The sequence below is a fragment of the Chiloscyllium punctatum genome, chromosome 19 (assembly GCF_047496795.1).
Source record: "Chiloscyllium punctatum isolate Juve2018m chromosome 19, sChiPun1.3, whole genome shotgun sequence".
Classification (NCBI taxonomy): Eukaryota; Metazoa; Chordata; class Chondrichthyes; order Orectolobiformes; family Hemiscylliidae; genus Chiloscyllium; species Chiloscyllium punctatum.
Genome location: NC_092757.1, coordinates 46,265,298 through 46,283,669, shown reverse-complemented (window position 1 = coordinate 46,283,669; position 18,372 = coordinate 46,265,298). Strand labels below are relative to the sequence as shown.

General features: G+C 45.8%; 1 protein-coding gene across 2 annotated transcripts in view; it reads left to right on the top strand.

The window, feature by feature from the left end:
* The window catches only part of atp2a3 (ATPase sarcoplasmic/endoplasmic reticulum Ca2+ transporting 3), a 203,760-nt gene that overhangs the window by 36,244 nt on the left and 149,144 nt on the right, over positions 1–18,372 (top strand). For both annotated transcript variants that reach the window (XM_072589319.1, XM_072589318.1), the window contains exon 3: positions 6,890–6,972. In XM_072589319.1, coding sequence (XP_072445420.1) covers positions 6,890–6,972 — 83 coding nt within the window. The remainder of the gene's footprint in view (positions 1–6,889; positions 6,973–18,372) is intronic.

Sequence of the window (18,372 nt, the reverse complement as noted above, 5' to 3'; positions counted from 1 at the left end):
GGTGCTCCGGTTTCCTCCCACAGTCCAAAGATGTGCAGGTCAGGTGAATTGGCCATGCTAAATTGCCCGTAGTGTTAGGTAAGGAGTAGATGTAGGGGTATGGTGGGTGTGGGCTTGTTGGGCCGAAGGGCCTGTTTCCACACTAAGTAATCTAACCTAATCTACTGAAGCATCTAAATCCTGGAACCTACAACAACCATTCCTGTCCCTGCTCTATCCATGTCTCCGAAATGGCCACAACATCGAAGTCCCAAGTACCAACCCATGCTGCAGGTTTGCCCACCTTATTCCGGATGCTCCTGGCGTTGAAGTAGACACATTTCAAACCAACTTCTTGCTTGCTGCTGCCTTCTTGCAACTTTGAAATCTTATTCCTGATCTCACTACTATCAACCTCCTGTGTACTCAAACTGCAATTTAGGTTCCCATACTCCTGTTGAATTAGTTTAAACCCACCTGAAGAGCATTATCAAATTTTCACCCCCAGGATATTGGTACTCCTCTGGTTTAGGTGAAGCCCATCTTGTTTGTAGAGGTCCCACATACCGTGGAGCTCCAATGATCCAGGAATCCAAAACCCACCCTCCCTGCACCTTCCCTGAATTTCTGCCTTCGATGCCCATCTCTCTTCCTACCCATGTCATTAGTCCCTATGTGGACCACGACTTGGGGGTGCTCCCTCTCCCCCTCAAGCATCCCGAAAACTCGATCAGAGATATCACAAATCCTGGCACCTGGGAGGCAACACCCCAACTGTGAGTCTCTCTCATTCCCACAGAACCTCCTGTCTGTCCCCCTAACTATGGAGTCTCCAATGACTAATGCTGTGCTCCTCTTCCCCCTTTCCCTTCTGTAGTATGTAGTTAGTTAGTCAGCCTTATATGTGTTAGTCATGTAATGTATTTGTAACTGCAGTAAACATAGATTAAGATCCTATAGCAATGTAAATTGCAAGTGTTTTTAATAAACTTAAGACATCTGTCTTAATGTGAACTCAATCTTCGTGGTATATGTTACATGGGGACCAGTTGGTCTTGGCAGCAGTGTGTGACCCAAGGCCACACCTTCTACTGTAAGACTTCCCAGTTCTGATACTGACCTCTTACTCCCTCCAGCATTCGGAGTCACTCCTTCAGTCATCTGGCCTTCCAAGTTAAGGGCCTCGCTTTGCTGCTCCCTCAACTCCTTCAAAAACCTCCGAGGCATCTATTCTGATATTCTCTTTTTTTGTCCACGTCTCCTTTTTGTTCTTGTGCTTGGTGACCATAATCTTACTGAGCACTCTGGGATATACAACAGTACAGCACAGTACAGGCCCTTCAGCCCATCATGCTGTGCCAAGCATTTACCTTAATCTAAGTTCAACCAAGCCTACCTACCCCTCAATTTACTGCCGTCCACGTGCTTGTTCAGCAGTCACTTAAATGTCCCTAATGTCTCTGACTCTATACCACCGCTGGCAGTGCATTCCACACACCCACCACTCTGTGTAAAGAACCTACATCTGATATCTCTCCTATACCTTCATCCAATCACCTTAAAGTTATGACCCCTTGTGACAGCCATTTCTGCCTTGAGGAAAAGTCTCTGGATATCTACTCTATCTAGGCCTCTCATTACCCTGTACACCTCTATCAAGTCACCTCTCTTCCTCCTCTCCAGTGTGAAAAGTCCTAACTTACTCAACCTCTTCAAAACACAAGCCCTCCAATCCAGGTAGTATCCTGGTAAATATCTTCTGCACCCTCTCTACAACCTTCCTATAATGAGGTGACCAGAACTGGACACAATATTCCATGTGTGGTCTAACTAAGGTTTTATAGATCTGCAGCAAAACCTCACTGCTCTTAAACTCAATCCCCCTGTTAATGAAAGCTAAAACACCATAAGCTGCCTTAACAACCCTATTCACTTGGGTGGCAACTTTGAGGCATCTATGTACGGGAACCCCAAGATCCCACTGTTCTCCACACAGCCAAGAATCCCGTCTTTAACCCTGTATTCAAATGCAACCTTCCAAAATGAATCCCTTCACATTTATCCAGGTTAAACTCCATCTGCCACTTCTCAGCCCAGCTCTGTATCCTGTCAATGTCTTGTAGCCAGCAACATTGTCTACAACACCACTGACCTTCGTGTCATCGGCAAACTCACTAACCCACCCTTTACCTTCCGCACCCAAGTCCTTTATTAAAAACTACAAAGAGCAGAGGCCCAAGAACAGATCCCTGTGGAACACCACTGGTCACCGACCTCCAGGCGGAATACTTTCCATCCACAGACGCTCCCCATCATCTTTTGGCCAGCCAATCCCATATCCAGGCAACCAAATTTCCCCGGATCCCATACCTCCTAACTTTCTGAATGGGCCTACCATGGGGAACCTAATCAAATGCCTTACTGAAATCCATATACACCACATCCACTGCTCGACCTTCATCAACTTGTCTCGTCACATCTTCCAAGAACGTAATAAGGTTTGTGAGGCATGACCTGCCCTTCACAAATCCATGCTGATTATCTTTAATCAAACTAAGAATTTATGGTTATTTGGAAAAACTGTCTCTCAGAATCCTTTCCAGTACCTTACTTACCACTGACCTGAGACTAACTGGTCTGTAATTCCCAGGGATTTCCCTATTCCCTTTCTTGAACACAGGAGCAACATCCACCTCCTTCCAATCAGCCGGTACTACTCCCGTAGAGAGTGAGGATGCAAAGATCATTGCCAGAGGTGCAGCAAGCTCATTCCTTAATTTTTTTAGTAACTTTGGATATATCTGGTCTGGCCCTGGGGACTGATCTATCTTGATGCTTCCCAGAATTTCCAGCACATCCACTTTCATAACATCGAGCTATTTGGGCCTATTAACCTGGTCCACCGTGTTCTCACTCTCAACAATGATATATCGCTTGCTCTTTCTCTCGTGAATACTGAAGCCAAACACTTATTTAAGGCCTCCACCACCTCTTCAGGCTCCAGACACATGTTCCCTCCACTATCGCTGATTGGCCCTACCCTCTCTCTGATCATTTGCTTATTCCTCATGTAAGTGTGGAACGCCTTTGGGTTTTCCCTAATCCTTCCTCCCAAGCCTCGTTCGTGCCCCCTCCTAGCTCTCCTCAGTCCATTTTCTTTGAGTTCTTTCCTAGCTATCCTGTAATTCTCTAAAGCTGTGCCAGAGCCTTGTTTCCTCAATCTTAAGTAAGCTTCCTTCTTCCTCTTGATGAGAAGCTCCTCTCCTCTTGTCACCCAAAGCTCCTTCACATTACCAATCCTTGCCTGTCTCAGTGGGACAAAGTTATCCAACACTCACAAGTGCTCCTTATTCAGCCTCCACATTTCTGTTGTGCGTTTCCTGTAGATCAAATGTTCCCAATTTGTACTCCTCCGCTCCTGCCTAACAGCAGTATAATGGCCCCCCCCCTACCCCCGCCACATTAAATACCTTCCTATCCCTCTCCATGGCCGTGGTAAAGGTGAGACAGTCGGCGTCACTGTCACTGAAATGCCGTCCCACCAAGACATCTGACACCTGGCCTGGCTCGTTGCTGAGCACCAAACCTCTACCCAACTTCCCCCAGTCGCCCTATCTACATACTGAGTCTGGGATCCCTGATTCCTGGAGTCAGGAATATCTCACTGAGCAGAAAATAATTTGGAGTCACTTTTCCCAAATGACTGAACTATTTGCCTGGTTCTCATTGGACTGAGTACTAGCCAGTCAAATTGTGGTGAAGATTAGCCCCCCAGTCTTCTGCAGACTCTACTGGTGACAGACCAGGAGATAATTGTGGTAGCTGAGTCAAGGGAATGATATCAGCAGAATAGAATTCTCTTGACAAAGTAATCTCATCTGCTTCAGCAAGTTAAAACCAGTACTGAGGTGGAACTAGGCCTGTTTGCAATTGTGGAGTTGTTACAGAATTCCATCTCTCCACATCTTTGGGAAAACATGGAAACCAAGTAAATCTCCCATTGCAATTGTAAGTCAGATGATCTCTATAGTAGGAAGGCTGCCTCAGGAGAGTCAGAAATTACTGATTGCTAGTATTCAGTCTTGGTTCTGTTTTGGGGTGGTACGGCTGATGGTGCAATAAGCAAAATCGGTGTTTCGGGCAAAAGCCCTTCATCAGGAATAAAGGCAGAGAGCCTGAAGCGTGGAGAGATAAGCTAGAGGAGGGTGGGGGTGGGGAGAAAGTAGCATGGCTACTTTCTCCCCACCCCCACCCTCTTCTAGCTTATCTCTCCACGCTTCAGGCTCTCTGCCTTTATTCCTGATGAAGGGCTTTTGCCCGAAACACCGATTTTGCTGCTGCTCCTCGGATGCTGCCTGAACTGCTGTGCTCTTCCAGCACCACTAATCCAGAATCTGGTTTCCAGCATCTGCAGTCATTGTTTTTACCTTTTTTTTTAACCTGGTGCAATAAGCAAACCTAGTGTTTGAAAGTAGCACAGGCGTACCTGAGTGGGCCCCAACACTGCACCGACACCCTGGTTAGTTTGATACACTGTCTTTCACCATGCTGTAGCTAGGTGTCTGCTGTTCAGGAACTGGGAACCTGTAGGTGATTAAACTGTGGATGGAGCCAAGTTGTGACATGTACCAACAAGTTCTTTTGAATGTAATTGCATTGAGATCTACAGCATAATCAGGTGCTCCTGTTCACTTTAGATTTGTATGTCTCCCTCAGGATGTGGGTGTTGTAGGCAAGGCCCGCGTTTTATTGTCCGTTCCTAATTGCCTTTGCGAAGACGGGGATGAGTCTCCATCTTGTAACAAAGCGGTTTGTGTAATGACATTATTCCAGCAACACTGTTGGGAATTCCAAGAATTTAAAAAGGGAGAAGTGACTCAACTGCTCCTAATTCTCTGTCAGGGCTGCCATTTGGAAAGCAGCCACTGTGAAGGGAGCTGTGTGCTTCCAGATCCTGCCACTTGTTTCCACGGCAACTTGGGATGGAGTGAGACATGCTGCAGGTCCCAGCTCAGCCTGTTTGGCTGGACTGGAGTCAGGGCTTTGTGGAGCTGCCAAGTGCTGTCAGATAGGTGGGATGATGGGGGGGCACCTCTTTGCAGAGTGTCCTTTAGTGTCATAAAGACAATTAGCTGAGAAAGGTCCTGCACTGAATAATTTAAACGTAAAAGGGAGTAAAAACCAATTTGTCAACTTGTGCATTATACTTTCTTGCATATATTTAGCCACCAGCCTTAACCTGGAGATGAGCGTTTTAATAATGTAAGAGCCAGAATGTGTCTACGAAACCCTACCGCAGTTAATTCATCTCTCTCACACACACACACACACACACACACACACACACACACACACACACACACACACACACACACACACACACACACACACACACACACACCACAGTCAATCTGAGCGATCTGTTGCTGCTGTCAGGGTAACAGGCTCGACATTTATTTTCCACAAAGTGCTTCTTTTTCTTTCAAACCAACCTATTGTTTTACAGACTCTCAACCCGCCACACTGAAGCAGCCACCCACTCCTCTCCCAAGAGATTGACTGCGCAATATTTCATCCAAGTGGTACGATGCTTATGATGTGCATCGTGCCTGTAAATGATTGCTGACTATTGAACTATGGGAGGCATCATTTGTTCCAGTCATGACTTGATCTCCATCCTGCAATCCTTCCACTGGAGGTTGGGGGGGGGTGGGGTGCACTCTGGCTCATTGAAATGTTGCACTTTTATTTTTGTCAAGCTAATATAGGGTCTATGAGTTTGCTCGCTGAGCTGGTAGGTTTGTTCTCAGATGTTTCGTCACCATGCTAGGTAACACAATCAGTGAGCCTCTGGCAGAGCACTGGTCTTCTGTCTCACTTTCTATTTGTGTCTTGTCTTGGTGATATCATTGCTGGTTCTTTTTCTTAGAGGTTGGTAAATGGGGTCCAAATCGATGTGTTAATTAGAGTTCTGGTTTGAATGCCAGGCCTTGAGGAATTCCTCTGTGTGTGTGTGTGTGTGTGTCTGTCTGTCTGTCTGTCTCTGTTTAGTCTGTCCTAGGATGGGTGTGGTATCCTCCTTCATCTATGTGTAAGGATACTAGTGATAGTGGGTCATGTCTTTTGGTGGCTAGTTGGTGTTTGTGTGTCCTGGTGGCTACTTTCCTGTCTGTCTGTCCGATGTAGAGTCTCAAATGTCATATACAAAATACCCTGCAAGGACTGCAACAAACACTACAACAACAGACAGGCAGGAAACTAGCCACCCCAGGATACATTAACACCAACTAGCCACCAAAAGACATGACCCACTATCACTGGCATCCTTACACATAGATGAAGGGCACCACTTTGACTGGGACAACGCATCCATCCTAGGACCGGCTAAACAGAGACACGCATGAGAATTCCTAGAAGCATGGCATTCCAACCGGAACTCTGTCAATAAACACACCGATTTGGACCTCGCTTACCAACCTCTGAGAAAAAGAACCAGAAATTATATCACCCACTACAACCGACCAAGACACACAAATGGAAAGTGAGATAGAACACCAGTGCTTCACCAGAGGCTCACTGATGATGTTACCTAACATGGTGATGAAACATCTGAAAACAAACCTACCAGCTTAGCGAGCAAACTTACAACCTGAGCTACAAATCTTCTCAAAAATTGCAATTAGGTGTCTATGCATTTTCCAGACATCTTCCGGATAACGTTTTCCTCCTGTGTTCCTGAGCTGGAAGTTGATGCCAACATTTGGGCCCCTTGAATGATGCACCCTGCTTTTTTTTTAACCTGCCTGTTGTTCTCCTTCTTTTGAGACAAACTGCAGTTTTAATTATTAAATGTGCCTAATCTGTCAGCCTGTCCACCACTAATGAGTCTTGGTTTCTGTATATTTTCCAGGGAAGTCTCTGTGGCAGCTTGTGCTGGAGCAGTTTGAGGAGCTGCTGGTGCGAATTCTCCTGCTGGCTGCCTGCGTCTCGTTTGTAAGTAACCCCCGTCCCCATCTTAGTTGGGCTCTGTGGCCGAACCTGTGACCCTGTGCTCCCCACAAGTCTCTGAGATCCCAGGCATTTTCTCTTGCTTGCCTGCAGTTTGTTTTACAAGTGCCCTCTTTACTGAGGCTGACTGGGAACACAGGCTCTGAGGAGTGGGGGGGGGGGGAGAGGAAAGAGAGGCTGAACCGTCCTGTCCAACCCTATTTCTCCCCGTGGTCACCTCTGTTCCGCCTTTGCCAACAGGATTCAGCTGGGATTTCTGGAGTTGGAAAAGCTGCAATTGGCTTCTCACCTCCTCTTTTTTCCCCCCCCTCCCCACCTCCCGAACAGTCAGTCCTGAGTGAATCAGGGGTGCATTGCTTGAAAGAGCAGATTCAACTGGAACCTTAAATCCAGTATCAGACAAACATTTGAATGGGTAAAAAAAATTCACCAGGCTGTTAGGACACAGTGGGGGGCTGGGATTAACTACATGTCTCGTTCAAAGTGCCCAGCACAGCTACAATGGTCAGAAGACTCCCCATCAGTGCTATACATTTCAATGAACCTTTTCTAGCTGGCTTCTCACTGAGTAGCATTCAGCTTAGAATCTTCGATTCCCTATGGTGTGGAAACATGCCCTTCAGCCCAACAAGTCCACACTGACCCTGCAAAGAGTATCCCACACGAACCCATTCCTCCACATTTTTAACTGTGACTAGTACACCAAACCTACACATCCCTCGACACTAATGGGCAGTTTAGCAATGCCGATTCACTAACCTGCACATCTCTGGATAAACTTTCTAACCCCAATCTTGGTCAAGTTGTTAAAAGCGGCCCTCCCCAGATTATTACTGTTGCTAGTGGAAAATTGGGTTTGATTTCATGTGAAGCTTGTTCATTCTGCATCAGGATTGAATGTTTTCTGTGCAGGAATTCCTGACTTTGCCTGTCACACTTACGGGTGCATCTCTCTCCGCTATTGCCCAAGCTTTTTCTGTTCATTCATGAGAGGTTGGTGTGACCGGCCAGCACTTACTCCCCATTCCTCATGACCACTTGTAGGGGGTGGTCAGCTGCCACCTTGACCCACCGCAATCCATTTGGTGTGGGAACACCCACAGTGCTGTTTGAGAGGGAGTTCCAGGATTTTTGACTCCGCATCACTGAAGGGATGCTGATATATTTCCAAGTCAAGATTGCGTAACTTGGAGGGGAACTTGATGCCCTTGACCCTGTCCTTCAGGGTAGAAGAGGGTATTGAGTTCAGAAGATCCAGTGAAGGGGCTTTAGGCAAGATCCTGTAGTCAATCTTGTAGATGGTACACGTTGACGCCACTGTACATTAGTAGTGAAGGGAGTGAAAGTTGAGGGTGGATATGGTGCCAATCAAGTGAGCTACTTTGCCCTGGTTGATGTCAAACTTCGAGTGTTGTTGGAACTGCGACCATTTGGGGAAGTGGGGAGTATTCCTGCCTTGTGCCTTAAGGATAGTGGACAGGCTGTGAGGAGTCGGGAGGTGACTGACTTGCTGCAATATTCCCAGCTTCTGATATCCGAGCTATTCGTCGTCTTCCTGTTCTCAACGGAGTGGAAGTCCCGATCTTTTACCTGCATTTCAGATATCCCCAAGAATTCCCTGTACCCTGACTGAGTGACCATTCTCCCCAGTCAAAGTTGGAGGTTGAGAGCCTTGGCTCAAACAGACCTGGTTGGTGTTTGCTCTTCACATCAACAACCAGTAACCCATCATATTTACCCACCTGGCTCCAAATGGAGAAATCTGTAATGTTTGATCTTAATGTTAGTGACCGGTGGGAGATAGAGATGTATGTATTGAGGATCCATCAATGTAATAGCTGCCTCGCTGCAGTGGCCATCCAGGCAGGTAGGCTAGTGGTATGATCACCAGACTGTTAACCCAGAGACCCCGTTAATGTTCTGAGGACCCAGGTTCAAATCCTGCCAAGTCAGACAGTGGAATTTGAATTCAATAAAAATCTGGAAGTAAGAGTCTAATTTATGACCATGAGTCCATTGTTGATTGTCAGAAGAATCCATTTAGTTCACTAATGTCCTTTAGGGAGGGAAACAGCCATCTTCCCCTGGTCTGAATGACGTCTGACTCCAGACCCACAGCAATGTTGCTGACACTCCATTGCCTCTGGGTAATGCTGGCCTCGTCTGCAACACCCACATCCCATGAATCTTTCAAAAAAAGACTATAAGAAAAAGAAAGAGGACCACATGGTTCAGTCCCTCGAGTCTGCTTCATTATTCAGTAAGATCATGGCTAACCTGACATTCCTCATGCCCACTTCCCTGCCCTTCCCCGATCAGGAATCTATCTCCGCCTTAAATGTACACAAGGCTCCACGGCTCCATGGCAAGGAATTCCAATGACCCACAATACTCGGAAGAAATTCCTTCTTACCTTGGTCATAAATTGGCATCCTTTTCATTCTGAGACAATCTCTCATTCTTTTAAACTCCAGTCAGTAGAGTCCCAAACTGTTTAAACCTTGATCATATCAGGGATCATCGCCATGAACTGCTTCCAATGGCATGATATCTTTCCTTAAAGAGACCAAAACTGCTTGCAGTATTCCCAATATGGTCTTACTGGGACTTTGTACAATTGCAGCAGAATTCCTTACTCTTATACTGTCCAACCCCCTTGAAATAAGGCCTAACATTCCATTAACCTTCCTGATTACCTGCTCCTCCTGTATGTTAGCTTTCTGGTTTTTAGGCTTAGCCCAGAAACGATGCCTCTCCTGCTCCTGGGGGGGGGGGGGGGGGGGGGGCAAGGCTGACCTGCTGTGCTTTTCCAGCACCACACTCTCTCTGTCGATTCTGGTTTTTTGTGCACTAGGACCCCCAAGTCCCTTTACGTTGCAGCTTTCTGTTCTTCCGAAACTAACGAGGTCTGTGTTGTCGGAGGTGGTGTGTTTGAGTTGGCACATAAGGAAGGGGATAATGCAGCATAACAGGGGGAAGCCCCAGCACTGCTCAGGCAGATAAAAATCATCCTACTGCATTGTTTGAAGATTTTCTTTCAGGTGTCATGCTCTTTTACACACGAGTGCAATGATTGTTTGGTATTTATGTGGGAGTAAGCTATGGATAAATCAAATACCCTCACAGTAATGCGGATGGCATTTCAAAGTCTTTGTCATACAGATGTAAAGTACAGACCCTTTGGTCCAACTCGTCCGTGCTGACCAGATATCCTAAACTAATCGAGTCCCATATCCCTCCAAACCCTTCCTATTCATATATCCAGCCAGATGCCTTGTAAATGTTGCAATTGTACCAGTTTCCACCACTTCCTCTGGCAGCTCATTCCATACACATACCACCCTCTGTGAAAAAGTTGCCCCTTAGGTCTCTTTTATATCTTTCCCCTCTCACCCTAAACCTATGCCCTCTAGTTCTGGACTCCCCGACCCCAGGGAAAAGACCTTGTGTATTTACCCTATCCATGCCCCTCATGATTTTATGAATGTCTATAAGGTCACCCCTCAACCTCCAACCTCCCCTAAGGATTTGACCAGGCGATAATGGTTTCATGCAGAGGATGGTGCATGTAATGGAATGAGGCGCAAGTGGTAGTGGTGGAGGGAGGTGAAGTTACAACACTTTAAAAGGCATCTGGATGGTTATTTGAACAGCAATGGTTGAGGGGGATATGGGCCAAGTGCTAGCAAATGGGACTAGGTCAGATTGGGATTGCTGGTCGCCATGCGCAGGTTGGATTGAAGTGTCCGTTTCTGTGCAGTATGACTATAAATCTCCTTTTGTTTTCCAGCACATTGCTTGAAATGTAAGATGTGTGAGAAATGAAAGGATTTATCACTGCTCACTGATTTGACATAAGTTGGCTAAATTCTTGACTGGTCTCGTGCTATGGAAGGGTTAATACAGCAGTTCAACTTCAAGCTAAACAAAAGGGACATGATCCTGGAAAGGGCTCCTCTGGGGTTATGAGAAATACTTTGAGATTCATGAGAAAGAATGAGCCCTTGTATGACACACTGCCAATTGGATGAGAGTTGAATTGTTGGGGTTGTTGTGCTCGGTCCCTCCACCCTCATTTGCCTTTGATTTTTTTTTTGAATGACAGGACGATGGTCGTAAGCTGCGTTTGACGTCATTTGTGGAAGTGTATTTTATTATCTGGGTATAGGAGCTATGTCGAGAGCACTCCAAGGTTTTGAATGTGTGAATCTGACTTTGAAAGTCTGAACAATGGGCAGGGCAGAACAGAACGTGTCAGATAGATGGTCTCCGCTCACTCCAAACAAACAAATAAACATTGAGTTTAACTATATCCAAACAAACCCAAATATCTCTCACGTATACAAGACTATATTTACAGGCATCGAGCTCTGAGCTGAACTACACATACTGAGGGTTATTTGCTGGTTGGACAATAGGAAGCTGAGTCCTCCATCAACAACTTTGCAGTCTGGATTTCTTGAAGTTTATTTATTCTTTTGAAAGCCCATCCCGAATTGCCTTTCAGGAGATGAGCTATCTCTTGAACTGATGCAGTCCTTTGAGTGAGGATCACTCTCAGCACTGCTAGGAGGGCAGTCCCACGTTTTGACCCAGTGGTATTGTTGCCAATCAGGATGCTGTGTGACTCCCAAGAGGAACTTGCAAATTGCAGTGTCCTTGTGTTCTTGCTGATCTTGACCTTCAAGATAATAGAGGTCATGGGCTTAGAAGGTGCTATCAAAGGATCCTTGAAGGATTGTTGCAGTGCACCTTGGAGATGGTGCACACTGCTATCACAGTCGGTCAGTGCTGATAGGTGTGGATGTTGAAGGTAGTAGATGGGGTATCTATCAGGTGGGCTGCTTTCTCCTAGATGGTGTCAGGCTGTCTGTGTGGTGTTGGAGCTGCAACCATCCAGGCAAGTGGGCTGTGTTCCATGACCCTGCCTTTTAGATGGTGGACAGGCTTTAGGGAATTAGCAGAGAGTTATGTATCAGAGAATTTGCAACCTCTGACCTCAACTTATAACTATTGTATTTTTATGGCTATTCCACTTCAGATTCTGGTCAATCGGACCCCCAGGATGATGATTGTGGGGGAATTCTTTTGATGGTAATAATATTGAATGACGTGAGGTCCTAGTTTGATTCCCCCTGTTTGATATGTTTTGAATTTGTTAGTTCTCAGTTGTGCCATCCAACATCCCACTTCCCATCAAATTGAAATCAAACTCAAAACCAATTCTTTCCTTGATGCCCCCAGTTCAGATGCTGGTTAATTGAAGAAATGAGTTGATTTATCTGTGCTTCTGAATAAGAGCTCACGTTGTGCAAGGTGTTGTCGCTTGTCAAGCAGCTCTGCTTGTTTGCAAATCCATTCCTTGATCTTGTTCCACTGTATAAACCTGTACCTTCCACACACCAGGCCCCAGATCTCTGCACTCTTTCCCACCCCCCCCCCCCCCCCCCCAAAATTCTCACCTGGCTCTGATTTCTATTGCTTGGCATCTTCACCATTTCCTCCCTAAATCGCTTAAAGCCTATAATATGGCTACCTTCTTTTTTTGGTCATCGCTTGTAATGAACACTTTCCTCACACCAAAGCCAACACCAACCCCCACATCTTTCTCCCCTCTCTCCCTCCCTCTTTCCCCACCCTCCCCCAGCCCCAAACTGACCAAATTTGAAGTTTGTGAATTCCGTAGAGCCTCTATCGAATAGAATTGATGCTGCGATTCACAGTTTCAGCGTTCTGGAAATTTGGAAGTGGCCAGCCTTTCTGACGTTATTACACATGCAGTTTATCCCCTGCAGAAATCGGGAGGGGCGTATCACTGGGTTTCAGCAGTCTGCTTAAGCTGGGACTGTTGGCACTTTTCAGGTTCTTTTCCACAGAAATTACCAGATGAGTTAGAACCAACTTTGAGACATTGCTCAAGTGGGATTAAGTAGCATCCTATTGCTAACGTATCATTCCATTTACATTCTGAATGTTATCCAACTGCCTGGATTCATGAATTGCCATTTGTGACCATTTATAAATGATTGAGCAGTGTCTGGTGATGAGATTGATTGGGGAGCCGCACTGGATACCTGTTTGATGCCACTGAGTTTTAATGGGAAAGTCCAAACCTGGTGCTGATTATTACTGGTTAATCCCAGCTATTGCCTTCTGTCCTGGTGACCAACTGTTTTTTTTAAAAAAAAGCCTGAAATACAGTTTTCCCTAGTTCCAATGGACACCAATTTGCAACCCCTTTATTGCAATGTCGTTACCAATTTGTTCTTGCTCCAAATCTGTGTCTCTGTGCTTGGATTCAAAAGTCTTGTCGTTGAGAAACCTGAAAGTTAATTTTGCGATGAAGGCACCAGAAAATGTTCAATTTTTCAATTGTATTGCAAGCCACAGAAGAATAATGATCTTGAGCCCAGTTCCAGAGACTCATTGTTCAGCAGAATAGCTACTCCTTGTTCACTCCACTTCAATGATGACTTCAGTGTCAGTCTGCCTCACTTTGAAGGCCGTTTTGTTCCCTGTGTGTAATGTGCCCAGAGATGGACGAACAAGAAGGAGAAGAAAGAACTGTGTTCATGGAGTTGGATTGCGTTATTCCCTCCTCTAACTCTATCTTAATTTAGTTCCTTCCCTCATTCCCTGCCCTCTCCTCTACTGGTTAGGTACCTAACCCACCTGGTGGGTAGTGCCTGGTGATTGTTCCTTTTAAGTTGTAACATGGGTGGGGAAGAAAGTGTACCGTGGTTTACAAACGGAATTTGTAGAGTTGGGCTGGCTGTGAGAAATCAAGGATCCTGGTCAACTCACTTAACCCCCGAACCTCAACAGTGGAAGTGGCAAGGATAGTACAGACAAACACGAATGTGAATCTGTGTATTGGTTAGTGCCGTATCAAACCGTGCATTTACCAAGTTAGCTGTTGGGGGACTATGGTGATGACACTGACCGACAGTCTATGAATGTAGAGCCTTCTGTTCAAATATATTTGATTTTTCAATGCTAATGTTATCAGAATGGACTATTGAGAGGAATCTTTTGTTTTTCCTTCAATACCCGTTAACTTACACACCTCACTCTGCATTGTCTAAGTTAAAGTATGAAGATGACATTTATGTTATTGTCAAACGAGCCTGCCAAAACCAAACTTGAAAGCTCTCAAGGTTGGCTGATGATTCACTGTCACCTCACCTAGCCTTTTGTATTCCTATCCAAAATTGTCTCATCTACTCCCACTTCATCTTGGCTCATCCAGTCTCACCTTGGCTTACCCACCTCTTTCACCTTAACTCATTCGCCTCCTCTTATCTGCACAACCATATTTCATCTCAGTGCATTGGCTGTGCAACAATAAGCAACCAACGAGAGCTGCAGGTCAACATTTCAAAGCTTTTACGCGGCGTTCTGCAGAAATAGAAAAGTTACACTACAATAGGTCAGTCGCTTCAACGGGACAATGTTGGAGTTAAAACCCAACACGAGCCTTCCCCACTCTAATTCTCTTTCCTCACCCATAATGCCTCTCATTTTCTGTTGCATTCATGCCCATCCTTTTGGAAACCTAGACGCTCTCTGCATCGATTACTCTAGCTGACACCATGTTCCACATCCTGGCCCCTCATTTTGGAGTGAAGTTTTCTTGACTTGATCAGCTATTATTATGACCTTTGTTCCGGACTCTCTGACAGTAAGGGAACAGCTTCTCCATGTTTTGCTCCCACCCTGAAACTCTTACCTTTTCATGTCAGATGGCTGTCAGTTGTATTGGAAGCAATTGGAGAGGGTTTTAGGGATAGATTTAGAAAAACATGACCTAATTAGGGACAGTTAGCTTTGTACAAGGTAAGTCCTGTCTCGCTAACTTGTTTAAAGTTTGAGGTGATCGATGAGTCCAAAGCAATGGATGTTGTTCACACTGATTTTAGTAAGGCTTTCAACAAGGTCCTTCATGTTAGGCTCATCCAGAAGATTAAGATGCAGGAGATCCATGGTGACTTGGTCACATGGATTCTGAATTGGTTTGCCCATAGAAGATGGAGGGTAGCGGTGGACGGGTGTTTTTTCAGGCTGGAGGCCCATGACTAGTGATGTTCCCCAGGGATCCGTACTCTGATCTCTGCTGTTTGTGGTCTATCTAAATGACTTGGATGAAAAAAATAGATGGGTCGATTAGCAAATTTGCAAATGATGCAAAGATTGATGGAGTTGTGGGTAGTGTAGAAGGTTGTTAAAGGATACAGTGGAATATAGATCAGTTTCAGATATCTGCAGAGAAAGGGTAGGTGGACTTTAATCTGGGTAAGCTGCGTTGCTGCACTTCGGGAGATTGAATGTTAAGGCAAAGTGCACAGTTAATGACAGGACTCTGAACAGCACTGACGGACAGAGAGCGCTTGGGGTTCAGTCTGTAGCTCCCTGAAAGTAGGTAGGGTGGTAAAGAAGGTGTATGGCATGCTTGCCTTTATTGATCAGGGAATTGAGTACAAGAGTCAGGATGTCATATTGCAGCTTTGAGACTTTGGTTAGGCCGCACTAAGGGTATTGCGTTCAGTTCTGGTCACCACATTACAGGAAGGATGTGGAGTCTTTGGAGAGAGTGCAGAAGAGGATTGCTGGGATGCTGCCTGGATTAAAGGCTTATAACAAAAACTTGGGTTGTTTTCTCTGGAGCATCGGAGGCTGAAGGGAGACTTGATCGATGTCTATAAAATTGAGGTGCATCAATCAGGCTGGCGGTCAGAGTTGAAATACCTAACACTAAGGGCACGCATTTAAGGTGAGAGGAGAAAAACTGAAAGGAGATGGAGTTCACGTTTCCTACACTGAGAATGGTAGGAGGGTGGAGCACATTGTCAGCGGGTGCTGGTGGAGGCAGATACGATCGGGGCTTTTAGATAAGCACATGAATCTGGAGAAAGTGGAGGAATGTGGCCCAAGGGCAGGCAGAAGGGATTAGTTTAATTTGGGATCTTAATCTTCTGGAAGGTCTTACCATGAGGGTCTTTGATGAAAGCCTTACTAAAATCCAGGTAGATAACCTCCACTGCTCTACCCAGTCTTGTGGGTTGGAGAGCTCATTCCTGTGCTGTTCTCTGTTCTTTGTATGTTATTACACCCCCCCCCCCACCCCCCCACCCCCCCCCCCCCGCAACCCCACCCCAGCCGTTGATCTTGTTCGGAGTGTTGCTAGTGGTTAATGCACTGCCTCTCCAATAAGTGTACAGCGACCAGGCAGGATGGGTGAAAGGTTAACCCCCAGCTGCTGTTGTCCTTGATCATGTTCTGTGCTGTTTGACCCGTTAAGTGTTTCCAGCACTTTATTTCCATTCTCCGCATCGCCTCTAATCTTTTTATTCCGCAGTGTCGGATGTGGTCGTGGTTTGCGAATTGGGTCCTGAGGAGAATGAGGGGTGGGATGTGAGTGAGTTATTGTGGGAGGTCAAATAATTGGATCCAAGAGAGGTCGGATCGGAATATTTTCCAAATGACGTGACCAGGAAGATGGACCATCAAGCCAATTTTGTGTCCTGCAATAGGCATCAATAAACACAGTGCAAGATGATGAATGGCATACTAACTATTACCCAAAATAGCTAGAGTACAAAACAAGACTGTTACTTTGGTTGTATCGAGTCTCAGCCTGACCCCATCCAGAGCACAATGTTTAGGTTTGACTACCCCTGCTCGAAGGATTGTCAGTGATGGTGCTATGGGTTTTCCCTGGAGTGATACTGGATCTTCAAAGGTTAAATTGTAAATACAGATTGTGTAGATTTTGAGTCAAAATGGAAGGACTGTTTCTGCTTCCCCACAGCGCAGATTGAGTCATTTGTAATTTGATTTTTGAGGCTGTGTTTGAGGAGGAGTTAACATTGCATTTACACTCCAGCTCTGATAGTCTGAACATGTTCAATTGAGTTTAAAGGAACTCGTTTCCTGGAGTGTGTCTGTCTGTGTGTGTCTGTCTGTGTGTGTCTGTCTGTGTGTGTCTGTCTGTGTGTGTCTGTCTGTGTGTGTCTGTCTGTGTGTGTCTGTCTGTGTGTGTCTGTCTGTGTGTGTCTGTCTGTGTGTGTCTGTCTGTGTGTGTCTGTCTGTGTGTGTCTGTCTGTGTGTGTCTGTCTGTCTGTGATGAGCTTGGCCAATGCATGATGGGCAGAGTAAATAATCCATGTTATCACTGTCTAATTTAGTTGTTAACGTTCTCTCTCCCCTCTGGATCAGATGGTTGTGGGTCCATGTCCCACTTGAGAAACACAAAAATGTAAAATCCAGGTAAACTCTCCAGTGCCGCGCTGAGTGATTGCTGGCTGACGTACTGCCTTTCAAATGAGATTTTCACCCAACAGCCTGGCTGTCCCTTCAAGTGGACATAAGGCCCTATAACACTAGTTATTATACATTTTCTAATCCACTTGTTCTGAGCTGTTATTAAGGTGGCTCCGTGGTTAGCATTGCTGTCTCTCAGCATGAGGGACCTGCTTTAAATCCCAGCCTCAGGCGACTGTCTGTGTGGAGTTTGCACACGCTCCCCGTGTCTGCGTGGGTTTCCTCCGGGTGCTCTGATTTCCTCCCACAGTCCAAAGATGTGCAGGTCAGGTGAATTGACCATGCTAAATTGCCCATCGTATTAGGAGCATTAGTCAGGGATAAATGTAGGAGAATGGGTCAGGGTGAGTTACTCTTCGGAGGGTTGGTGTGGATTTGTTGGGCCAAATGGCCTGTTTTCACACTGTAGGGAAATTAATCTAGAATTACACACCTCTGGAGCAGGTGGGACTTGAACCTGGGCCCCTCTGTGCAGAGATAGGGACTGTACCACCGCACCATCTTCTATGGCACTATTTGAGGAACAGCAGGAGAGTCCTTGCCTGGCCAATATTGATACGCGACCTTAAAACAGACTCTGCTTGGTCGTGATCCCCCTGAGCTGTGGGAGATTGCTGTGTTTCCTACAGGGACCACGTTTTAAAAAACCTTCACTTGTAAAGGGTATGGAATAAGAGCAAGGCAGGTGTGAGACCACATCTGCAATATCGTTTAAACCTTTTGGACTCTTGCTTTGAGCAAGAATATAGTTGTTTTGGAATCAGTTCAGTCAAAGTTTACTTGATTCACCCAAGGATGAAACGCCTAATGCCTAGTTTGGGTCTATACCTGTCGAAGTTTAGAAGAATGAGGAATGATCTTTTGAAACTTTAGATCCTGAGGTGGGGGGTTGAAAAGGTTGGATACCAGGAAGGTGTTTCCTTTTGTGCAGGAGGCTCAAATTAGGGGACATTGTTTAAAAATGAGGGGTGTCCCTTTTCAGACTGAGAGGTCCATTTTTTTTTTCCCTGAGACCATCTTGAGTGAGGAATTCTCTTCCTGGGGAAAGCTAGTGGAGGCTGTACT